A 23263-nucleotide genomic window follows, 5' to 3' on the forward strand; every position below is an offset into this window, starting at 1 on the left:
CCTGTTTTTCGTATCATGAATCACTTTGTGCTGCATTTCTTGTATGAAAGCTATTAGTTATTATGATTATCATTATGATTATTATTATTATCATTATCATTACTATTAGTAGTAGTATAAGTAGTAGTAGTAGTGACTTTAATCCAGGCTGCCACTAACAATTATTTTCGTTTTCAATGAAACTGCTGATCATGTTTTTGATTATTCAATAATTATTTGGTCTTTAAAAAAATCATAAAAAAGAACTGCCCATCATAATTTACTAGAACCTTAGTTGATATATTCATATTGCTTGTTTTATCTGACCAACAGTCCAAAACCCCAAAAATATTCAGGTCACCACCACAAATGACAGCGGTGTCGTGGTGGCCTAGTTATTGAAATGAATCCTATACTGTGATTGCAACATTCATTACATTCCTGGCCCGGGACCTTTGTTGAATGTCATTCCTTCTCCATCTCTCCTCTCATTGCCTTTACCTTTGGAAAAAGGCAAAATGCCAGAAATAATGAAATATACCTAATAATACCTTATAAAACCAATGACAAAAAGTTTTGTCAATTCATATTTTAAAGAACTAAAAGCATTTTGACCTAAAAAAAAGACTAACTCGATAAGTAACTTGTCTACAAAAATGCAAAACAATGTGCAAAATGTCTTGCTAAGTTCCTAAAACACCATGAATTGCCACCCTTCAAATTGCTTGTTTTGTCTGACTAACAGTACAAAACCCAAACATCTTTCACTCTCACAGTAGGCAAGAAAGGCAGCAAGTCCTCACAATTGAATCAAGTAATATTCTACATTTATACAAAAACAATGACTCAAATGAATAATCAATTGTCAAAATAATTGCTGATCATTTCAGCTCTACTGTAATCTCATTTCCTACGAATGAAGATGTTAATGGCCGGTGGTGGGAAAGCTGCCCTCTGAAAGGAAGCTATCGTCACCACGTTATGATGTCGAGATTACATCAAGGAGGCCCTATTTTATTCTGAGTGAATATAAGATGGCAGCTAATTGCACATTCCTGTACAGTTTAATGATGGTAGTTAACACTCACATAGATTATTCTCACAGAGGACAATTATTTAAAAGACACTATTTGATGGGTGTTTTTCATCTTTTTGAAACAAGGGTGTGTGTTTGGCTCATGTGACAGCTCTGTGATTTATGAGATATTCTGAGTTGATTTGAATAACTGTTGAATTTTTAAAAGCCCTTACTTCTTTCTGGTTATTTAATCATGAGAATATCCTGGTGAATTTATACATGCCCTAATTAAAATTCCCAACAGTGCCGTGTTGGAGTTACACAATGTGGATGTAACTGAGCAGGTGAAGCAGGTGGTTTTTTTTTCTTCTGGTTCATAAAGAACGGACTGATGTTTTTATGTATTCCATGACTCTCTCAGATGTTGCAAAGATGCCTCATCATCGTTGCAGCTGCTTGTCCTGTTTAATGTGTTATCTGGATGCTATCTGTTAACAATGCAGCAGCAGGAAGGTGTTTCACAGTCAGAAATAGGACGAGCTGTTTGAGACGACATCTTGCAGCTTTCATTTGACTCCTGCTGCATTGTTTATGACACCATCAAACCTCTTACCTTTAGTCATCTTTAATTGAGCAGCTGATTATTGTAAAAATTGGACAATTTCGAGTTCCTTTTTTTTTGCTCTCTATATTTTTTGGTTCAGTACGTTTGTCTTAGTGTGTAGAAGTACGTAGACAGTTTAATTATCAGCTACTGTTTAAAGCCATGATCCATGTCAGATCCTGTGTTTGCTCTGATTCGTCAGTTTCAAGAACCCTATGAGACCCAATGAAAAAGGACTGCTGCAAGAACTTCCAGAGAAGCAAAATGTTACCATTAGGGCTGCAACTAAAGATTATTTAAATGATTTATTGAATTGAAAATCTTCAGTTACTTGCTTTGTCCGATAACGGCCTAAAACCTCCAAATATTCTATTTACAAACATATGCTGTAGTTGTCTCTAGCCTTTTTTATCCAGTTTGTCCAGTGTGAGAGGCAAGCGGACAAACGCTACACAGCCAGATGTTTAGTAGAAAAATGTACAACCTTTATTCAAGATAAACAATTCATTCAAGGTCCGAGTGGACACCATGGGTCAGAGAACCCCCACACAAAGGATAGCTCCCACTGTTATAGGGGCTAACCAACCTCAAAAGCAATAATTATTTCTCTGCACACACCCACTGGTCACACTAAAGCTCAGATTCAGAATGCACTGTTATCCATAAGTAGTCTCTCTCTGAACACTGACGGGAGGTCACTCCCACCAGCTGGAGAGTGGACAAGGGGCCAATAGCATAGCCTCTGAATAAGCCCGTAAATGACTACACACTGATATCTAGACTAGCACAAAAGAGTCAAGACATTGCACAAACAGTATACAATTATAATTTCTCACCAAAAGGATGTATCTGATCTCCTTGCAAAAGAGCACCTCCCCTTTGTAGTTAACTGTCTTCACTGACGGCAACATCAAAAGTTGCAAATAGCTCACCCTGCCTCTCCCACTGCCGCTGCCACTGCTTTTTATCTCACACAACCTTTCAGCAATTACATTTTTAAAATATTTTTTATTCATGCTTGTTTTCCCACCCAGTCAAATACACCTCTAAGTTTCTTTAGTTATTCTCATATGCATTGTTGGCTGTGTCATGGAGGCAAAGTGAAATATAAACATGATATAAACAAAACTAAAGTTGGACTTTGCATTGGCAGATGTTTAATATAATTGATGGATAGATAGATTAGGGGATAAAAACAATAAAAGAGGGCGTGGCCCTTCATTAATGCTTATTTTAACTAACGATTTCATATCTTATGCTGCTCAGATCTCATACTTGTGTATGTATCTATAGAAAATAGCAAAAAATAAATAGCAAAAACAACATGCTGTCTGGTGTCTGTAGTTGCGGTGCTGTCCGTGGTACTGAAACGGAGCAAAGGAGATAGATAGACATGTGATTTTGTTTATTTTTAATTCAGTTGATTTAATTTCTAAATATGTAAGAATGTGACTAAAAGCTTTTCTTAAGAAACAAATATATGTGTCCAAGTCTCAGAGGAGTCCCCTGTGAAAGGTTGTGCTCTTGCATGACTGGACACAGAAAACTCCACCCTGTGTTATTGATTTGACCGCCACTGATATTAAGCAATAAAACAGAAATAGAAATGTGAGGCGGAGCTGCCCTTTTCTTTCAATTCGCTCGGCCATTCATACATCTGTTCACGTCCCTACTTACTTTCTCAGTACCCATTAAGATTAAGGCCTCGCGTTTCGGGCAGCTCGACATCGTCTTAATGCGATTCAAAGACCTACATTCTAGACCAGAGTTGCCGTGGCAACAAAGCCCCCCCCCCCCCCCCCCCCCCCTCCCCCCTCCCCCTCCCCGAGATGCTGAAAGATCAATAGAGTATCCTCGACGGTGTGGCAGGAAATGCTCTGGCACAGACGGTCCTCTGAGAAACCATGAGCTTTGTGGCCTAGTTACCGTCAGAAAACTAACACAATCGAGCAAGATCAGTATTATATTGGAATTATATAAACTTGGGCAACAATATAAAGATTAAATATGAACTAAAGATTATAACACTGTTGAAATGATGTCACCCAACTATAGCTTTTAAATAGGAGTCTATTTAACAGGATGTATGATCTGCCTTGCTGTGGCCTACTTTATTGTTTTAGCTTTCCCAGCATTAAAATGAAAGGATATTTGGGGAATTAATTTAGACAAGGCAGGCACACTGTGCTGCCAACTATAAAGGAGCATCGCTAAATAAATAAATTCTCTCAGGGGGGGTTTGAATTGTTGTCTTTTTTGTATATTCTTTGTTGAATAAATTGCACAGGAGAAAAATTTTCAATTTCAAACAGTTAAGGTAGATGTCTGTCAGAGATGGAGCGATAGCTCAGCCTGTAGATTCATAACAAAAAAAGAAGAGACGTGTAAACACAACCCAAGCGAAGTTTTGGGTCCAATTTCTTTCCTAAATACAGTCTATATAACACAGTATAACATAGAAGAAATACAACAGTTGGTGTTGAGTACATTTAATCAGCAAGCTTTGAGAAACCCACTGTTTTGAACTTGTGCTTCAAGATGTCCTACTTCCCCCGGAAAAGGACATCTTTTAATGAGAGCTCTGATTGGACAGCCGTATTTCATAGTTAATGAGAGGCCCTGTTGTCTGTCAGACAGAAGCCAGACAGCAGTGTGAGTGAGTGTCTCTGCAAGAGAGCGAAAAGGAAAAACATTTAGGAATTTTCATTGCTGGCTGGCAAATGCAAGGCAGGTTGATGTAAAACTAAATGCATTTGTAATTTTTCCCTTCTCTCACTATCTTGAACATGCATAACATCTCTCATTAGACCAAGTTTATTTAGTTTAAGACACAAGTGACAACAGAGTGTGCAAAGATTATGAATAAGGCAGAGCTTGAGAGATGGAGGAAGAGAGCTTGGCTTGTGCTTCATTTGTGCTATGAAATTTAACATGTGACATTTAAAATATTCCATGGATGTCACCGCCAGCGTTTTTATATCAAATTCAATTTAGGGTTATTGGTACTGTGAGCATTAGATGCTTTTGCTTTGGGCACAATGGGACAAAATCAGTGGTGTTAAGGACGTCAGCACCACCTCACCATGGTGGGATGGAGATAAAGAGTCTCTAAAATGAGTCATGGCAAATTTGATGAAGCATCAAAAAAGGTTGAAAACAGACATTTGTGTTTTAAAATCCTCAGCCAGCTTCTCCTGAGTGAATTAAAATAATTATGGTGGCCCTCTTAAAAAATATGAAGGGGGGGATCAAACGTGTCACCCTGTGGGGTTGGGCTGTAGCAAACCAAAATGTAATTCTCTAAACCTAGAAAAGAAGTCAGTTGTCATGGTGTTATTTTACCAGCATTAACAGGCTCTCTCATCATCTGTGAAGCTTAAAGCGTTAACAATCAAGATGGATGCCAAAGAGGGTAAAACCACTGACATCATGTGGCATCAGCACATTACCGTTTGTGTTTCACCGGGGTCTGTTATGGTTATTGCAGCCGAGAATCACTTTTTACTCACGTCACCACAGGCGTGTTCTCTCCAAGACTGAAATCGATACCTCTAAAAGGGAATCAGAGAATCAAAACTTCTTCCTTGCCTCCATCAGACGGACTCGAAAACAAGCTGTATTTCCGCCGTCTTCACCTTTACTTTCTGCTGTCGTGATTTACATGACAGGTTTCTGTCTAATTTTGCAGTACATTTCAGAAGCATATAGCAGAGACCATGAAAAGGTCATACAAATCCTTGAGCGCTGCTGACAAGCGCCCTTTTCTACCCTTAATTCTCCCTCCTGATGTGGAATTCTGAGCAGAAAAAAAACAAACAAGCCTTGTTGTATGATGGAAATGCACACAGCATTTAGCTACCCAATATAGGGAAATTGATGGTCGGTGGTGAGACAGCCTCGTGAGGCAGCCTGGTGGCACAAAAAACATTCTGTTATTTCCATTAAAAGGCTACAGAGACATGTGCTTCTGACAGCGTTGGTGCAGCCTTTCATCATCCCATCCCAGGTGCCATTATTTCAGAAAAGCTCCATTCCATTTTGTGATTGATACCTTGCTGGCAGTGTCTGCAATCTTGGTCACACTCTTGATTTTCTTGCAGCAGGCTCTCATAAAGGCTATAATGCTATTTATTAATTCAAAGATCTCTATTTTGTTACTGAATGTCTGTCCTATTTTTCTTTGTCTGTCTCACGCATAGGACCTGGAACCTGATCAACGATGGACCGTCTGGTTCTTTGCGTGCTGCTGTGTGCAGTTCTGGTGAGGGGATACAGCTGCCCCGGCCGCTGCATCTGTCAGCACCTCTCCCCCACTCTGACTTTGCTCTGTGCTAAGACGGGTCTGTTGTTTGTACCACCCAGCATCGACCGCAAGACCGTAGAGCTGCGACTCACGGACAACTTCATCACCATCATCCGCAGGAAAGACTTTTTCAACATGACTAGTTTGGTCCACCTCACCTTGTCCCGAAACACCATCAGCCAGATCATCCCGCAGTCCTTCGTCGGCCTGCGATCCCTGCGGGCTCTCCACATGGATGGAAACCGCCTCAGTATGATAAAGACTGACCACTTTAAAGGCCTCATCAACCTGCGGCACCTCATCCTCGGAAACAATCAGATCCACCAGGTGGCCCCCACCGCCTTTGATGAGTTTGTTTCCACTATAGAGGACTTGGATCTTTCCAGTAACAACCTGCGCAGCCTCCCCTGGGAAGCCATAGCCAGAATGACTAACATTAACACGCTCACACTGGACCACAACCTGATTGACCACATTGAAGCGGGGACTTTCACGTTGCTCACCAAACTGGTCCGCCTGGACATGACCTCTAACAGGCTGCAGAAACTGCCGCCCGACAGCCTATTCCAGCAAGCAGAGGTCCTGTCTGACATCAAGGGTTTCAGCTCCTCCACACTGGCAGTGAGCTTCGGTGGAAACCCTCTTCACTGTAACTGTGAGCTGCTGTGGCTGCGCAGGCTGACAAGAGAAGATGATCTGGAGACCTGTGCCTCGCCAGAGCACCTCATGGATAAGTATTTCTGGTCCATCCAAGAGGAGGAGTTTATCTGCGAGCCTCCGCTGATCACCAAGCATCTTTCTACGAAGCCCTACGTGATGGAAGGGCAGGGTGTGACTCTTAAATGCAAAGCAGTGGGGGATCCAGATCCAGATATTCACTGGCGGTCACCAGATGGCAAGCTGGTGCATAATAACTCCCGCACCATTCTGTATGATAATGGGACCCTTGATATTCTCATCACCACGCTGAAGGACAGCGGCGCATTTAATTGTGTGGCGTCCAATGCCGCAGGCATCGCCACAGCTGCTGTTGAGATCAACATGATCCCCTTACCCTTGTTTGTTAACAACACAGGCCACATGCGGGAGGACCCCGGCCTCTCAGACATCACCACCTCCTCCAAATCTGGCAACGACACCAAGGGCTACGACAAGCTGGACAGGAGGGTGATGGTCACCGAGCTGACCTCCTCCTCCGCTGTGATCCGTTGGCCTTCTGAGCGCCACATCCCCGGCATCAGGATGTACCAGATTCAGTACAACAGCACGGCAGATGATACTTTGGTGTACAGGTAAGCCATGGTGGAGGGGGTGGATGGATGGAGAGAGGGGAGGGTGGTAGAGCAGGGACATGAGGAAAGGTGAGACATCTGGAGTTACCATCTGCTAAATGACACAACGGTTCATTATGGCCGATTGACAGATCCCAAAGATGCAAACTGATTAAGCATGTCCAAAAATAAGTAAAACCCCTATAGTGTTGTCTGGGGGATAAACTGAGAAGGAACATTTTCCCATAAATTAGAATGCATGCAAATGCATTGAAATAATAATATGCATAAAATGTACAATTACTTAAGATATTTACAGATCCAGTGAACTACTTTCAGTCTCTGATGTTTGAGTAGGTTGTTGCAATCAGCTGAAGAGATTGTGGAGTCCAGCAGTCTAAGGACTAAAGGACCATGTCAGCATCATTAAAACATAATATGACAATAAACAACAACATGATGCCCAACTATTTCACTGCATGTAACTGTTTGTATCATTAGCAAGTGCCTGCATTAATTGGTTGAAACAGAGTGTGATGAGATGTGGTTGTGTAATGAGAGGCTTGACTGCAGCAGTGAAAGAAGTATTTAGATCACTTACTTAATATAGATTAAGTTGCAATACCTCACTGTAAAAAAAATATTAATCACAAGTAAAAGTCCTGCATTCAAAATTCTAAAATGTATTTAAAGTATTAAAAGTATAAGTACAAGTACTTGGTCACTGTGAGTGATACATTATTACATATGACCTTATTAGCTTCCAACTAACCAACTAGTGTATTTTTTTAAGCTCATCAATATTTTAATGTTGAATATTAATCTGAACTAGTAACCACAGCTGTCATATTAAAGATATTAGATATTTTGCTGTGAAATGTAGTTATGTAGAAGTATACAGTGTAGTTATATGGAAATGATCTAGCAAAGTACAAGTTAAAACAAAGTTAAAACAAAGTCTACAATAATAATAATAATAATAATAATAATAATAATAATAAGCAGTATTGTAATGTTGTAGTCAACTATGTGTTTTGCATATAAAATGCCAATCTAAAAAGTAGCTAACAAGTATAGCTGTGAAATCAATTTGCTGTAGCTGATTCAAAATAACAATATTTATCTCTGAAATGTGGTGGTGGAGTACAAAGTACCATACAATGAAAATACATAAAAATGTGCACAGTACTTGAGTCACTGCAACAAATTGAGTCAAGTTAAGTTGCAATGTGTAATATATAAAGTGCACCTATAGAAAAATGGCAAAATCAATAAATTTGAGTTCCACTCTTTTTAAATAGCGAGTGTAAACATTTGCAAACCTTCTTAAAATAGTCTTAAATATGAATATAAGTCTGATGTGTTTATTATGCAATATGTAATGCACATGAGCTGAACCTGGTATACAGAGAGTACTTTAGGATTTATGTATTCATAGAGCGAGTTAATAATAGCCATCGACTTTCTTTTCTTTTTTTGAGGTTTTATCAGATATAATGAGTCGCTCTCCTGTATAATTTCCTCATCCAGTTTAGACATGGAGCTGAGTGTTGTTTTGTCTTTAGGAGGTACATTATTACCTACAAATGATAACCATCAAAGTCCCCCTTTAGGGAAAAGGAACACGCTTCTAATTATATTCACACCAATATTGACCTGAAGACAATGCTTTCCTCCATCGTATTTAGAGTCGTGTAATCTTGCCGTTGCTGACAAAATGTGACCTTAGGTACTCACACATCATAACTGCCTTCACATCACGTGTCACTTGTCCTGTGACCTGCAGCAGTTCTGGTCTATTTTTCTAGGTAGCAAGCCTCCTCTGCCTTGTTTATCACCTTGCTGTTTACCCTTGATGTCATTTTATACACAAACCCAATAGAGCAACTTCTCACTATTTTATGATATAACATATTCTCCCATAAGTCAACTGTGACAAAGTGTTGTGCATTTTATGTTTGTCTACCAGAATGAGTGATATTCAATGCTAGAGCTGTGATGGCCCTGTTGTCTTTTTGTTGAGTGGAGCTGACGCCTCATGTGTGATTTAATACACCTTATGCAAATCAGTAAATGTGGGCGTTGTAATTCCGATGATTAAGAATCTACATCTTCACCACCGCACTTTATTTCTCTTCTCTACAGAATGATCCCATCTACCAGCAAGAACTTCTTAATCAATGATCTGGCCGCAGGTCGAGAGTATGACCTTTGTGTGCTGGCGGTTTACGACGACGGCATCACATCATTAACCGCCACACGTGTGGTTGGCTGTGTGCAGTTCCACACGGCCAGTGAGGTCAGCCAGTGCCGCTTCATGCACAGCCAGTTTCTGGGAGGCACTATGATCATCATTATTGGTGGTATAATTGTTGCTTCCGTGCTGGTGTTCATTATCATCCTGATGATCCGTTACAAGGCCTACAGCGGCCCGGAAGACAGCAAGACCAAGGTCAGCTCCAGCATGCACTCGCAGACCAATGGCAGCCAGCAGCGGCTTCAGCGCTCCACCTCCAAGCAACCGTCTGATGAGGGCCAGCGTGAAGCTCACGCGCCCAAAGAGTGCATGGCGCTGGTGCTGAGGGTGAACAATGAGAAGAAAGAGAATCCAGCAGCCACCACTGCCATCCTGGAGGTGGAGCTGCCGCCCATGACTGTAGACAGGATGAATAGAAGAACCAGCCTGGATGCACAGTGCTCTGGCCCCCCATCTGAGGACACACAGACGGACAGTAGCCTGACGGGCTCCACCATGTCCCTGTGTCTCATAGGCCCCAACGCTGGCACCAAGGAGGCTCCCAGGCTTAAGGACAAGAAAGGTGCTCTGGCCAACATGGGATTGCTCCCTAATGAGCTGGCACGAACTAGGCACAGATTTTCTTTTGACGGAGGGGATTACTCCATTTTTCAGAGTCATAGTTACCCACGCAGAGCGAGGACGAGGTGGCACAAGTCCACCAACCAGCTCAACATGGAGTCCTCGCCGCTCGCCAACAGGAGAGTTACGTTCAGCAGCACTGAGTGGATGCTTGAGAGCACAGTCTGAGGAAAGCGATGTAGCCGGGGGAAAAACAAAAAAACGGCTCTGCCACACACAGACACACACATGTTCAAACACAAGTATCTCTACATGCCATATAACGCACACATTTTTCCTGCACACAGCAAATGATGAACACGAGCACAATGTACTTACACATGCAAACTTTCTGTGAGTTGCTGGAGAAGATCACAGTCTCCCTTTGTCCTGCCTCCCTCATCATACTCCCAGAGAGGTTTGTTGGCCATGTCGTTTCTTCATGCAGCAGTGCCTTACTCTGAAAAATGTACGAATGGAGGATGCTGCTCACTGTAGTCATAAACCGTCCCATCGTTGCCTCCCACCCTGATGATGGGCGGATGGGAGGATTTTAATTTTCTCATTTTTTCTGTGACATGCCAAGGAGAGTGTGGCGTTTGGATGTGACTGTTTAATTGTTTAAAAAAAGAAAAAAAAAAAAAAAAAAAACTTCATCATAACTGTAAAGTGAACAGCCAGGTATCCTGTTATGTCAATCATGTTTTGGGTTCTTTCAACAACAAAAAAAAAAGACTTTTGCACAGAAGACACGAAATACAAGGACAAGTAACACCACCAGTCTTTACAATAATAATAATTTAAAAAAAAGAACAGGATTTTACACATGCCGATTTCTAATGTTAACATAGAGAGGATGGACCTGGAAACCAACCGTTGATTCCTCTATGACGGTCGGACTGTATGATGTTAAATAGGTATTGTTCCAGATGTGGCTGTATATTAATCAGTACTGTATCTGGCTGGCCTAGATAAAAAGACAACAAACAAAAAAGACATATATAAATATATTAAAACATTGGTGTATGTGTACTAACTATGTAAGTAAGTAAGTCATGTCACATGACTTTTTACAAAGCATTTGGGTGTTGGCTGCAAGTTTTTACATTAAAAACCTGTGTCATGACACCGCTCCCTATTTAGTATGTCAAAGTTTGGACCATTTATCCCCTCACGAAGGGTATTAAATTTTTTGTGTGGGTTAATTGTATCAGTTTGTTCTTTTGCTTCAGGAGCAGCAGTGTGTGTCCGCTGCAGGGAGGGACACACAAATTGAGATGATGAATATTTGATTCCAGAGTACTATTTATAAGGCCGCTGTGAAAACTGCACAACGACCACGGAAGCAGAGTGGGGCGCGGGGCGACGAGGGACATGATAACCGAACGTGATGCTGAATTCAAATGCAGCCAGTTGGTATTAACAAGGGTGTAAGATTAGTTGCATCCCACTAGGGGGAGACGAGGCTCTGTAAAGTTCCCAATAACTTGCAGTATGCAGGGAAGACGATATAATAATCGTTATTAACAGAAAGCCTGAGTAGCATCCTGCTAGTACATTCAGTTTTCTCTTATTCTGGACAAAGCTTAGATCTTGAAAAGGAGGTAACACTTCACTTAAACCCCACCTATGTATCACATATAAGCAGTACTGTATGTACACAGTAAATAAATGGCTTCATTATGATGATGTGGTTGCAAGCAGAGATAAGGACCTCTTTATTAATGCGTTTGTCAATATCTAGAACTCCTTTTGTGAAGCATTTGTAACTGGTGTATGAACAGACAATGGATGATTAATATTACTCCGCTGTAATCACATTAAGTGATAAGTGATAACACACATGCACAAATCCTCACAGTGTGTTACAAAAATGTCTGGTTTATGTACATGAGAAAGAAGCCACTTACCAGCAGGATTAAAACAGTTTATGAATATGTTATATGAAAACTCTAGAAGACATTTTGAGCTTTTAACTGCATCTCATGGCCTTCACTGTTTGTCATGGAGAGTGAAGAAGGCATGTTTATGAATAGTTAAATACGCCATTGAAAAAATATGAACGAATATTTGAGGACATTTTTGTCTGATTAAAACTGTGTTTTATTGTGAACCAATCATTGTTTATAAGACAGTTACAAATGCATCATAAAAGGAGTCATAGTTGACAAATCGACTGAAACGCTTTCAAGTGTACTTATATCTGCTTACAACTAAATCATCATGTGTTGTAAACCACTTATAATTGTTTATATTGCATATATTACAGGGGGTGAAATAAGGTGTCACAGAAAAAGGCCTACCAGTGGGAAAAGATAAGATCACAGTGCATGAGCGATGTTTGTTTGCTGCCACCCTTTTCCCCTGATTACAGCTACTTAGCAGAGGCTGAGATGAAACTGAGCTGCGTGGACAGCAAAGAGATAAAATATGGAGCAGAGAGATAAGCCACACTGGAGGTTTTCAATCCTCTCGAATCTCCTATTTGCATCCTCACTGACGGAGAGGATGGAGTCTAAGAACGTTGTGATCCCTTCCTTTTTCGTCTTCGTTCTTAACACATTTTCTGTCAAAAAACATTCACATTTAGCGCTAGAAGAAGACTTACATTTAGGGTTTAAATGCTCAGCTGTCAATTTGTGGTGCACACATTGTTTCAACCCCTGTCCGTCTCCTCCATAACTACTGATGGTTTCCATTGTGGAAATGTGCTGCTGACCATTTGTCACAACAGGAGAAGTGTTCCACACAAAACCTGCTTAGGCAGGAGGAGGCTGAGACTTCACCAAGTCTTCAAAATTGGCCATGGCAGCTAAACTAGCAAACAGAGCGTGTAATGTCTCCTCAGCAGTTATAACTTAAAAGTTACTGCAAAAAAAAAATGTGCCTCGACTTCGTGAGAGCTTTTTATATTCAATGCATGGTAATGAGTGTTTGAAACGTCCAATCTGAACAGGGTTTGTAGATATAACGTATAAAGTCCTCTGTGCTTACCACGCTGGATAACTTCATACCATATACCATATTCTAACTGTGCTGAAATGTTATCATTTCTTTCTTCATCATTCATTATCGTTGACTGCAATCTGCAATGTTTCGATTCCAATTGGATCCTTTTGTTGTTGGTTTCCCGGTAGCCTTGAACCTTTGCATAACTACACTCGTTCTTAACTTCACATTTCAAATAATTGACTTACCATTTCTGTATCTAAAAACCCAGACACTTTACCCACAGTTTCTGTGGAGAGACATTTGTATTAATTCAAAGATTCATTTTGTGTTAACAGCCGTTTTCTAAACTTGCTACCATCTCCACCATTTGAGGAGGATTTCAGTTATAGACATTGATAAAAAGTCGCACTGAATATCGAGGAATGGTTTTTTGGGGGGAACAACACATTCATTATTTATTATGTAGAATGTATTTATTTGCATTTTCTTTCTAAAGAAGAAGTCTACAGCCATACTAACGGTTCTATGACGCTGCGCTGCTTTGAGCTTTGTGCTAACATGCTCACAATTAGGGATTTTCCATAGTGGAGGACCATGCCACGAACTGCACAGCACAGCAAGGTAGAGATGTCTGACCTTGCCGCTGCTAGTCCCACAGTAAGAGCCTGTCGCCTGCAGCCATTTTTAGCTCACCGTAGCTGTTTGTACTGTTCCTCTCTGCAATATGTTAAACTGATCTGCTGACCAAATAGTGCAGAATCCCGATAAAAGCATCCCGCGGGTTCGCCAGAGGGATGCTTTTAGTGTGAAGCAGCAACAGCGGGAAAGATTTGATTTGCATCAGCAGTAAGTGAACACAGCTATACGTCTGAAAGTGGTCAGTAAACAGTAGTATATCTGAAAGTACCACTGAGAGCTGAACACAGAGACACTTTTAAAACAGAGCTGTCTCTCTAGTCTCCAGCACAGGACACAATATAGGTGTTGAGGACACAGCCAGGGGGGGGGCCACGGATTTGAAGCAGGTAATGTGTACCACGTTAACCATCATAGTTTAGCGTGTTAGCATGCTAACATTTACTTTGATTAGCACTTAAGTCAGAGGATCCCCAAAGTTATTACAATTCATCCTGAGAGCGACATGAATGTCTGTAGAAATGTTCATGACAATCCATCAAATAGTCATTGAGACAGGATACATCCTCAGGGAACCACGAATGTCAGTACAAATTGTTGTGCCAATCCATCCAGGGGAGCGCATCTATGTCCCCAGGGTCTTGTGTTTCATGGGAACCTCCAGATCATCTTAATACGACACATCAAGGAGAACTTTCAAAGATTTTATATTCTCCAAAATGGGTTTTCTTTGTCCTTCGGTTAAATGTTCAATGTATTTTTCCCTGGGACATATTGTTTTGAATCACCCACCCACTACTCATAGCCTACTGATGTTAATAAACCCTCAAATTTGCAGTCAGGACAGTTTTCTTGATTTTGGCATCTATATCTCCCCAGTAGATGTTTGTTCTTTTGCAATTTGAACTGGAAAGATAGCTTTTACCAATCTCTTACAAACTGCCACAAATTGTGGAAACGACACCCTTACTTCTGCCAAGTAAATGATTTGTGAAGACCTGCAGTAACAGACATTAGAAACATAAGGTTTTGTGAAGGTTACAGTACATCTACATATACAAATGTTAATCATTATTTGTAGTGTAGCAAGAACATGAATGCTTTTTATTGGTAGGAGTTTTCTAGGTAATTATTTTATGAATAAGTAAATACATGCAGCTATAAAACACACTCAATTTAGGATGTTGCCCTCTTGGCAAATGCTTATTAACCTTACAATGTGTTTTAAAAACCTCCGTCAACACTGATTTGACCAGCTGAATTTCATTTCGCTTTTTTCCATTTCCAAGATTTGGGCAGTTGCAGCCAAGCTCAACCCAGCCCCCACACTGCTGCTTAGAGAGAACACTTAGCCTATTGACACACTCAGTAAAGTGCTTCAGGCTTCTCCAGTTCGCACACACTTTTACCAACAATTCCTTCAGCATCAGATTATCTAAAAATACCCAGAAGGCACAGGCCTACTACTTGTTAACAGTTTATTTTAATTTTTTTAATACTAGATTTAATCTGACAAATTCTGTGGTAGGAAGAAACTGACCAGCGGCATAGGGACGTGATGTTAATACGGTTTGAATAGTGTTGTTTACGAGTGTCGTTACATTTTTGTGTTGTTATTGAATATTTTTCTCAGGCATAACATTCACCCACAGTACTACCTTACCTAAGCAATAAGGCCTCACTGCTCTTCAACATAGAGTGAAAAATCCCTAAATGAATCCATTTTGTTTGTGAATAGCATTTTATTAAGGTACATCTCCTGCATCATAAAAAGACTGGTACGAGACTGCGTTCTTTGATCCTCTGGAGAGAGGAAGCCGCCCTCTGTGTATTTCTTTACAAACAGACGGATCAAAATAAATCACAAGACCGTAAATCGAAAGATTTCATTTTTCTTATTCCGGATGTTATTTCAAAGTATTATGTGGTCTTATGAACTCGCGTATCTACAGTTAAACTTCCGTCTTATTACATTTCTGTATTTGGCTTTGAACAAATGTTATCTTGACAGATGGGTGGAAACTGTGTTTTTACATTTATATGACATTATGTTTAGGAATCTAAATGAAAATGTCAGATCTCTGAAACATACTTAAACATAAATCACAATACCTGTTAAAACAAAAAGCTGGAAATATTCTATATTTCTGTTTATATTTTATTCTCAACAAAGTGGTCTATTGCACCAGTTTATATAGCACTGCGTAATTAATGAAAATTGTATGAAAAAAACGTAATGAAAATTAAGACTATGAAAGAAATGAGGCTCTCCCTGGGCTTATTAATGTTTTTTTTTATCTGAAGAAAAAATCCCCACCCAATATTTTTTGTACAGTACTTCAGCAAATGAAGCATTGGCTACTCAGAAAATACTTGTTAGTCAGATAAATGCATTATTGGTTTTGTTGACAATAAGAAAACTAAAGAAAATCACCAGACATATTGCTTTAAAAAATATTCCCACATTTTATTAAAAACGGCAAAATAGATGTTTATTTTTTAACTATGACAATGTCCTGCATGCAAATATAAAAATGTCCACACACACACACACACACAAAAAAAAAATGAATAAAAGCAAATGCACATTCTTCCATAATTGGTGAGGAGAGTGTCTTAATTTGTCTGGTTTCTTAAATAAAATGTGCAATAAAAAAATGGTGGTCAATTCAGGATAGAAGGTCCCCACATGAGGCAGACGGTCTGAGGAGAGAGTCTGTGATCAATCAATGATCCTGCAGCCGACAGAATCCTAAATGAGGCAGGTGGTGTCTCTTCATGCTGCATGCACCGCCGTGCAGTGTGCTTCAAGCCACTGCAGGGGTGGATGAGGCATCACTACACAGAGAAGGCTGACAGCACAGGTTTGTTGATGTCTAACAAAGGACAACACAGAAGGGCCCTGCGGAGAAAAGCCCTCTGTGAAGTGACGAACACAGGAATCTGCAGTAGTTTTTCTAAACGTTACCTGAGCTGTGTGTCTGTCCATGTTTTTCGGTCTCCAGAACTATCACCCAAGCTCTCCTCACCTGCTGCTTTCCAGTTTTTATTGTCTTCTTTTTTCAGTTTGAGTCTTTATGAGAGTCCTGCTTTCGCTTTTTGCGCCTGTGAGTCCTTCTCTCCCTTTCTTCTTCGCCATCACTGTCGCCCGAGCTGCTGTCGTCGTCTCTGTTTCTTTCTGTTTTCTTGTTTTTATGTCGGCTTTTGGTCTTTTTCCTCCGCTGCTTGTCTTTAGTAGCACTGCTGTCATCGCTGCTGCTCTCGCTGCTTGAGCACTCCTCCTTCTTACGCCTCTCCTCCTCATCTTTCTTCTTCTTTTTCTTTTTCTTCTTTCGAGAGGATTTTTTTGATCGTTTTGATAAGCTTGCCTCTGTGTCAGACTTGGACCTTTTCATTTTGTGGCGCCCGGCCTTTCTTGTGGACCTGCTTTTTTCACTAAGGAAAAGATAAATTAAACAAGATACATTTAGGACAGGTACAGCAGGTGTGCCATAAGTCTTTATAGGGGCAATCCACCGATTTTACACATCAAGATTAGTTCATGTGTCACAACTGGGCTACTGAAAACTGTTGTATAATCTCTTCTGGAGGAGCTTTCTCAAGTATGAAAAAATGAACCCTTCACAACGTCATCAGGGTTTTCTCAGCTTTGGCTTGGAGACCTGAATGTTTTAACACACAGCTTGGTTTCAACAAAACGATTTTCATGTTAACGACCTGCGATGGTTCATGTCATCAAATTAATTTTGATTACAGAGTTGGTTGTGTGAGTAATAAAACAGTGTGTTGACATTACACTGCATCCATTAAATCTAAGTTGAATTACATTAAACGACTGTCAGAAGGTGATGCGACTCAATGAAAATAATTTATGTTGTGTCTTCCTCTCACATGAGCCCCACCTTTATGGAAGTACAGAGCTGAATCTCTTACTTATTTGATGCTGTGTTGCATTTTTGCTTACCTGTCGCTTTCAAACTCCTCGGGATAAAGCTCCTTGAAGCCACTATGTCCCCACCTGTGACGTGAACACATCATATGAAGATTTGTCAACCATGTTTAACTCCCTTATATTTACACTGTAGTGTGGAAAAATGAACAAAGTCTAAATTATAAATAAGAAAACCAATTCACTTTCTTCCTTTTCTCTGTTCCACCTTACAAAAATAAGCCATTCTGAGATTCTCACCAAACTAAAACATACTTGTATGAAGGCTTCTTCATATGCTGTACCTGTCGGGATCACTGGCCTTAAATTCATACAGTTTGCGACTCCAGTACCGGGCCTCTCGGTCATCATGTTCTGAGACTCGCTCTCTGCTTCGATTCAGGTCTCGAGGCTGATCTGACACTCGATCACAGTGCATTTGCCCCCTAGAAAACAACCACAATCAAATTGCAACATACAGTAACAGCTCTCTAAACTGAGTTACGTCATGAAAAACACTCCCAAATTACCTTTGGTGTCACTTGGGGTACGGTGGCTCAAATTAAATAGGGACATTTACTGTTCTTACCTCACATTCTTTGTATCTGGCAAATGTTTGTGGACCTGCCAGCCTCGCATTTTCCACATCTCCGTCTCCTCCTGGATCTGCAGTGGGTCAACAAGAGTAAGTACATTACAGACCGCCCAGCCACACATACTAACCTTCATACACTCGCATTGGGAATGCTGTTTTTGGATCCCCAACAGGCATACAGTATTACAATGCTTACAGAGGTTATATATGCCTATATTTATTTGTTCCATCTTCACATTAATACCAAACGTCACCTAGTTCCAGCCTCTGAAATGTGACGATGTGCTGCATGTTTTTGTCTTATACAAGTAATCTGAGGACCGTCACCTTGGGCTTAAGGAGATTTTATAAAACAAAGAATTGATCCATTGACTCATGAATGAAAATAATAGTTTCAGCTCTAAAACTGATTTTTAAGTGTTGATCAGATTTAAACTGCTTCAAAGTGATTGTGACCGGTTTTCATTGTAAAGGTATCCCTGCATTCTCAGTCCAGTCCATTGACAGTCTATAAGAAGTCTAAAGTCTACCGTTGCCAGTTAATTTAGATACTTCTAAAGTGTCAATAAGCATCAGTATAACGCAACACAATTCATCGCTTTACCAAGAAAAAAAGAGTCAACAACTCTTCGAAACAATTTCAACAAAAACAAACGGGACTTATTTTTTGTATGTATGTATTTATCTATGTATGTTTCCGACGTGTGGGACAAACACGTGAACACAAACGCACCTTATTGTGAGCATCTGTGTGTCGGATCACATTCCTCAGCAACGTCTTCCCCAACGGCTGCTTTGACATGATCACACCTGACACGAGACAAACGTACGTCATCTTTAGTTAATGAACCTAAAGATAAGCGATTAGTGTGAACAGGTTGCTCTTCCTGATATATGAATGCTGTCTCTACGCTACATGAACATCACCTGTTAGCCTAGCTCGCTAGCTAACACGGCTGGTTATTCAGATACAGTAATAATGAATCAGTTCAAAATCTACGTAAACGACTACTAACACACTTTCACCGTCATTTCGCCAATATGTACAAACTGTACCTTTCCAAAACGCGTAGCATTCAGGACGAACAACACACTTTTGTTTACAGCATGGATTTATAAAGAAGTTTATAGCCTCTACCGGTACTTCCGCTGTACTGACACACGTCACGTTGTCGCACACCCTACGTCACTGAACGTTGGAAATACTGAACTGTTATTGGTCCAATTGTCCGTCAATCATTGAGGTACAAGCTGTGAACCGGTCCAGCTAGTGGACGTGCAACAACGTGCACATTTAGCAATACAGGGACATTGTTTTTTGAATAATGAATCTTTAAAACGATAAACAAAACCTGCATTTTGAATATCGAATAGGCTGCAAAAGAAACCAGCCATTAAATGACTCAAAGTAATATGAAAGGGGATAGTGCTGATGGTCCCACTGAGAGTCAACACTCCAGTATGCAGCTGCACAGCTATAGATATATACATAACGTCACCAAACAAACCAAAACAATGAAGGAGTTACTGATAAAGAAAGTAAAATATCAAGCAAGCAAAAAAGATAGGAGACAGATATTTTCCTTTTCTTTCTGTTGGCAGATGAAGTGTTGTCAAGGAAGAACAAGAGAGGGAAGACCACGCTCATACCTGCCAGATGTGTAAGTATACACAGCTGTGTAGTTTCAAGGTTGTCTATATTTATTTCTGTTTTATGACATTTTAAATGAAATATTGTTGGATTTTCATATTTTCATGTCAGTCAGATAAAATAATGAATTTGCAATCGCATTGAGCTCTGGGAAATTGTGTTTGGCACTTTCTCATTAGTTTCTGACATTTTATGGAATAAATCTATTAATTGAATAATTTATAGATGTGCCAATATTGAAAGTATTTCTCTGCTGAAGCCCCACAGTTTCAAGTTTAATTCAAACCTCTCTTCACAAATTATAATCTTGGTTTAAGTTTGGTCACATGTTTTGGGGATATTTAGTTTTATTCTCTTTTAAAAGCAATTTTCTTGACACACATTAGATAAAGCTCACCAAATTTCGAAAACATATAAAACAATATCTAATATAAAACAATATCTAAAGGCTACCAAAGATAAAAGTACTCATTTTGCAGAAAGGCATTTCGTGTTTTTCCACTGGAGATCAATATTTGATTTCACACTGTTTTGTATTATTAATCTGAACTTTAAAAGTAATAATTAAGGTTATTCAACAAATGTGGTAAAAAATGAAGCATTTGCCCATTTATTGTAGTGGAGTGTAAGTTCCTGCTTCCCGTCTTTGTGCTAATTGACCTGGCTTGACTTCTATCTGACCCAAATTAAAACAAGCTACATCTAAAAGTAGCCCCACCCCATGAAACCCAGCTCCACTAATGCAAAGTCCTCAGACGAGCGTACATGGCTCTGGCTGCAAGACCAGCCATCAACTGGTGATCAATAGTTCTGGTAATATATGCACAAACATATAGAGAGATGGATCACTTTGTAACAACTAATATACAAACTAGGGCAGTTATGCAAGCCAATATTTAAAAGGAACAATCTGATGAAGAGTAAGGTGCTTAAGTGGTTGTCTAATTAGAGGTAATAAGTATTGTATTGGGTATGAAGCTGCTCCAGTCTGCCACTTACTGAGAAGATGATTTTGTGCTCCCATCATTACCCGGTGGGAATTTAAGTTTCATCTTTTCTTATATGTGTATATTAGACCTAATTTTAGATAACGGCCCATCAACTTTATGCCTTACTTATAGTGGATACAGAATGCCTTTATAGGCAGATTACACTTCAAAGCTGCTGCTCATCCGCACAAGTAAGCTACAGCATTTCACCAGACGGAGCTGCTTGAGCCAGAATATCATGCTGGCAGAAACAGGCGTGTTTTTTAACTGAAAAGCTAAAATCTTGTTGGATTTAGTTTGTTTCTTCTCAGCTGTGTACATTTTTCCCCCCCCAAGACATTTGATGCTTACTTTGGATTGTTCAAATTCTGACACCACTGTAGACAACAAATCATAGATGACTGATCAACTTAAAAAATGTTCCCTTTTTTAGGGAGGAAGTATCTTTTTAAAGTTATTTTCTCTCAAAATAGATAATTGGTTCAAACTTCACTAACAGATCCCTTTTAGTCTTTGTTGATTCACACAAGTCAAACCAGACTGTAACAACAAGCGTGACAAGCTCAAACATTTTAATGTTACAGCTATTCACAAGGGAAGAACACCAACAGACGCCATTTTTACTGCATAGTTCATATTTACTTTTAATTTCAAGAAGGCTCGATTTGCTGAGAAGTTGTTTTATATTGTTATTGCTGCTGAATACTTCTTCCACCACTGTCATTTATTACCTTTGAGTGTATTTTTAATCAAATATTTTGTGGTTGTTAGTGAGCAATTAAATTAAAAAGCAAGATATATTAAATATTTGTTGACAGATATCAATGGAATTTGGTGGAAGTATTTGGATTTGGATCCAGGATTTCTTAATATAGCGCATTCTTGATTTTTTTTTAATATTAATTATTATACTTAACTAACTCAAACAAAAAGTCTTGTTCACATGAAGGTGCAACTTCTCCAAACATTTTCTGTTAAGATGTTAAGATATTAAAATGCCGGAGCTTATGCAACCTTGTCAGAATATGACCTCTGAGTGCTTAATAAGATAATTGTAGAGCAAATTAGTTACTTTCACTATGGCTACTATTTAATCAAAAAAAGAATCAGAAACTGTTTATTGCGTTACACATACAAGGAATTTGATTCTGGGATTTGGTACGTAATGTACAAATATGTTTGGACAAAGGCTGATATACAATGACAGCGACTAGATTTCAGTCATCTTCCACTGTCTCCAGTGTTATCTCCCAACAATAAACCTAAACAGCCACAGACTTCTTTTCTAAATTGCATTTGACACCTAAAATGCATGTAATTCTCAGGGACACAATCTTATCAGTCTGTGGTGCTTCATGCACATCTGTCTGAAGGTCACTGAAATAAAAAGATGGGTAAATCTTGTTTCATAGATGGCACATGGTGACCATGCAAACAATCTGGTCTCATTTGATTTATGAATTGGCCGATTGCATGCTGTCCTTGTGGTAAACTGGCTTTCTTCTCACCTCCTGGATCTCCAGTGGTAGAATGACTTTCCCGCCACACTTTGAACAGCAAAGTCAAGCCTTATGTATCATCCACGCATGAAGAGAATATTGTCTGTTCAAAAACCACTTTGTTTCCCTCAATTCCCTCAGTCACATCTTGGTCTGCCAAATCTTCTTCCTCTGCCTGTCCTGTACCTGAGTTTGTCCTTGTCTTTTTAAAATGTGAGCAAAAACACCCAAAGAATAGAAATGAGTGCAAAAGAAACAGTTGAAATTTGAAGGCTGTTTTGGGAAAGGTTTTTCAAGATTGAATTTGCCAAACTGTCTTTGTTGACATAAACTGAGTTGTTTTTCTTTAGTGTTTGGATAAAGCTCCTTTGAATGTAGCTATTTAATCCTCCTTCCATAAAATACGTGGATGTACTTTGATTCACATGCATTTTGAGACATTTTTGTTTTGTTTTGCCCACACAGGAAAAAAGCAAAGCTTAAACATCTGAGAATCACAAGAGGCAGGATTTGAAACTAACACATAAAAACATCCTGTAATAGTTTAGGTTATTAATAATGTATAATCGTTTTTTAATTGTATTATAGATAATAAATACCGCATGTACATGTTATATCTGAGCCACTAAAGCAAAACCATTCCATTAAAGTGTTTTTACATTATTTTGTCAGTCCTATTCCACTAAGTGCGCTGACAAAATAGGGTAGGAATACAACCCACAACCCATAGACTATTCATTCTTCTTCTTAGCTTTTAAACAATTTGTGTCCTTTCATCCATTGAATAAAACTAGTGACCCTAATGTGAGGAGTATTATTAAATCATCTAACCATTCTTGCCTATGCTTTTTGATCTTCATACAGTTTAAATCTAATGCTGCGTTAGTCTGATGGTCGACATGCATACCAATGGCTTTGTAATATCGCTCCACGGTAAAGTATAGCTCATTAAAGCATATGTTGATGGTGCTCATACAGAAT

At 39.5% G+C, this 23263-nt stretch overlaps 2 protein-coding genes across 2 annotated transcripts; one reads left to right on the plus strand and one right to left on the minus strand.

Moving 5' to 3' along the window:
- Positions 1-5820: 5820 nt before the first annotated feature.
- On the plus strand, positions 5821-10221 carry lrfn1 (leucine rich repeat and fibronectin type III domain containing 1; the record flags this gene model as incomplete). Its single annotated transcript, XM_079166643.1, has 2 exons — positions 5821-7196; positions 9321-10221. The coding sequence occupies 2 exons, from the start codon at positions 5821-5823 to the stop codon at positions 10219-10221; spliced, it is 2277 nt and encodes a 758-aa protein (XP_079022769.1).
- Positions 10222-16103: 5882 nt separating this feature from the next.
- nkapd1 (NKAP domain containing 1) lies at positions 16104-19289 on the minus strand. Its single transcript, XM_079166514.1, has 6 exons — positions 19200-19289; positions 18877-18953; positions 18138-18214; positions 17854-17994; positions 17585-17638; positions 16104-17055 (listed from the first exon to the last, which is right to left on the minus strand). Exons 2-6 carry the CDS (start codon positions 18943-18945, stop codon positions 16683-16685), a joined length of 714 nt encoding a protein of 237 aa, XP_079022640.1. The 5' UTR covers positions 18946-18953; positions 19200-19289; the 3' UTR covers positions 16104-16682.
- Between the last annotated feature and the right edge of the window lie 3974 nt (positions 19290-23263).

Source organism: Pholis gunnellus, assembly GCF_910591455.1.
Source record: "Pholis gunnellus genome assembly, chromosome: 9".
Lineage (NCBI taxonomy): Eukaryota > Metazoa > Chordata > Actinopteri > Perciformes > Pholidae > Pholis > Pholis gunnellus.

Excerpts from the sequence above, each read along its gene's own strand:
- nkapd1 (XM_079166514.1), bottom strand. The coding sequence starts at position 18,945 with ATGTCAAAGCAGCCGTTGGGGAAGACGTTGCTGAGGAATGTGATCCGA. Across the intron at positions 18,215-18,876 it reads ACACAGATGCTCACAATAAG|ATCCAGGAGGAGACGGAGAT; the intron begins GTGCGTTTGTGT and ends GACCCACTGCAG. Across the intron at positions 17,995-18,137 it reads CCAGATACAAAGAATGTGAG|GGGGCAAATGCACTGTGATC; the intron begins GTAAGAACAGTA and ends GTTGTTTTCTAG.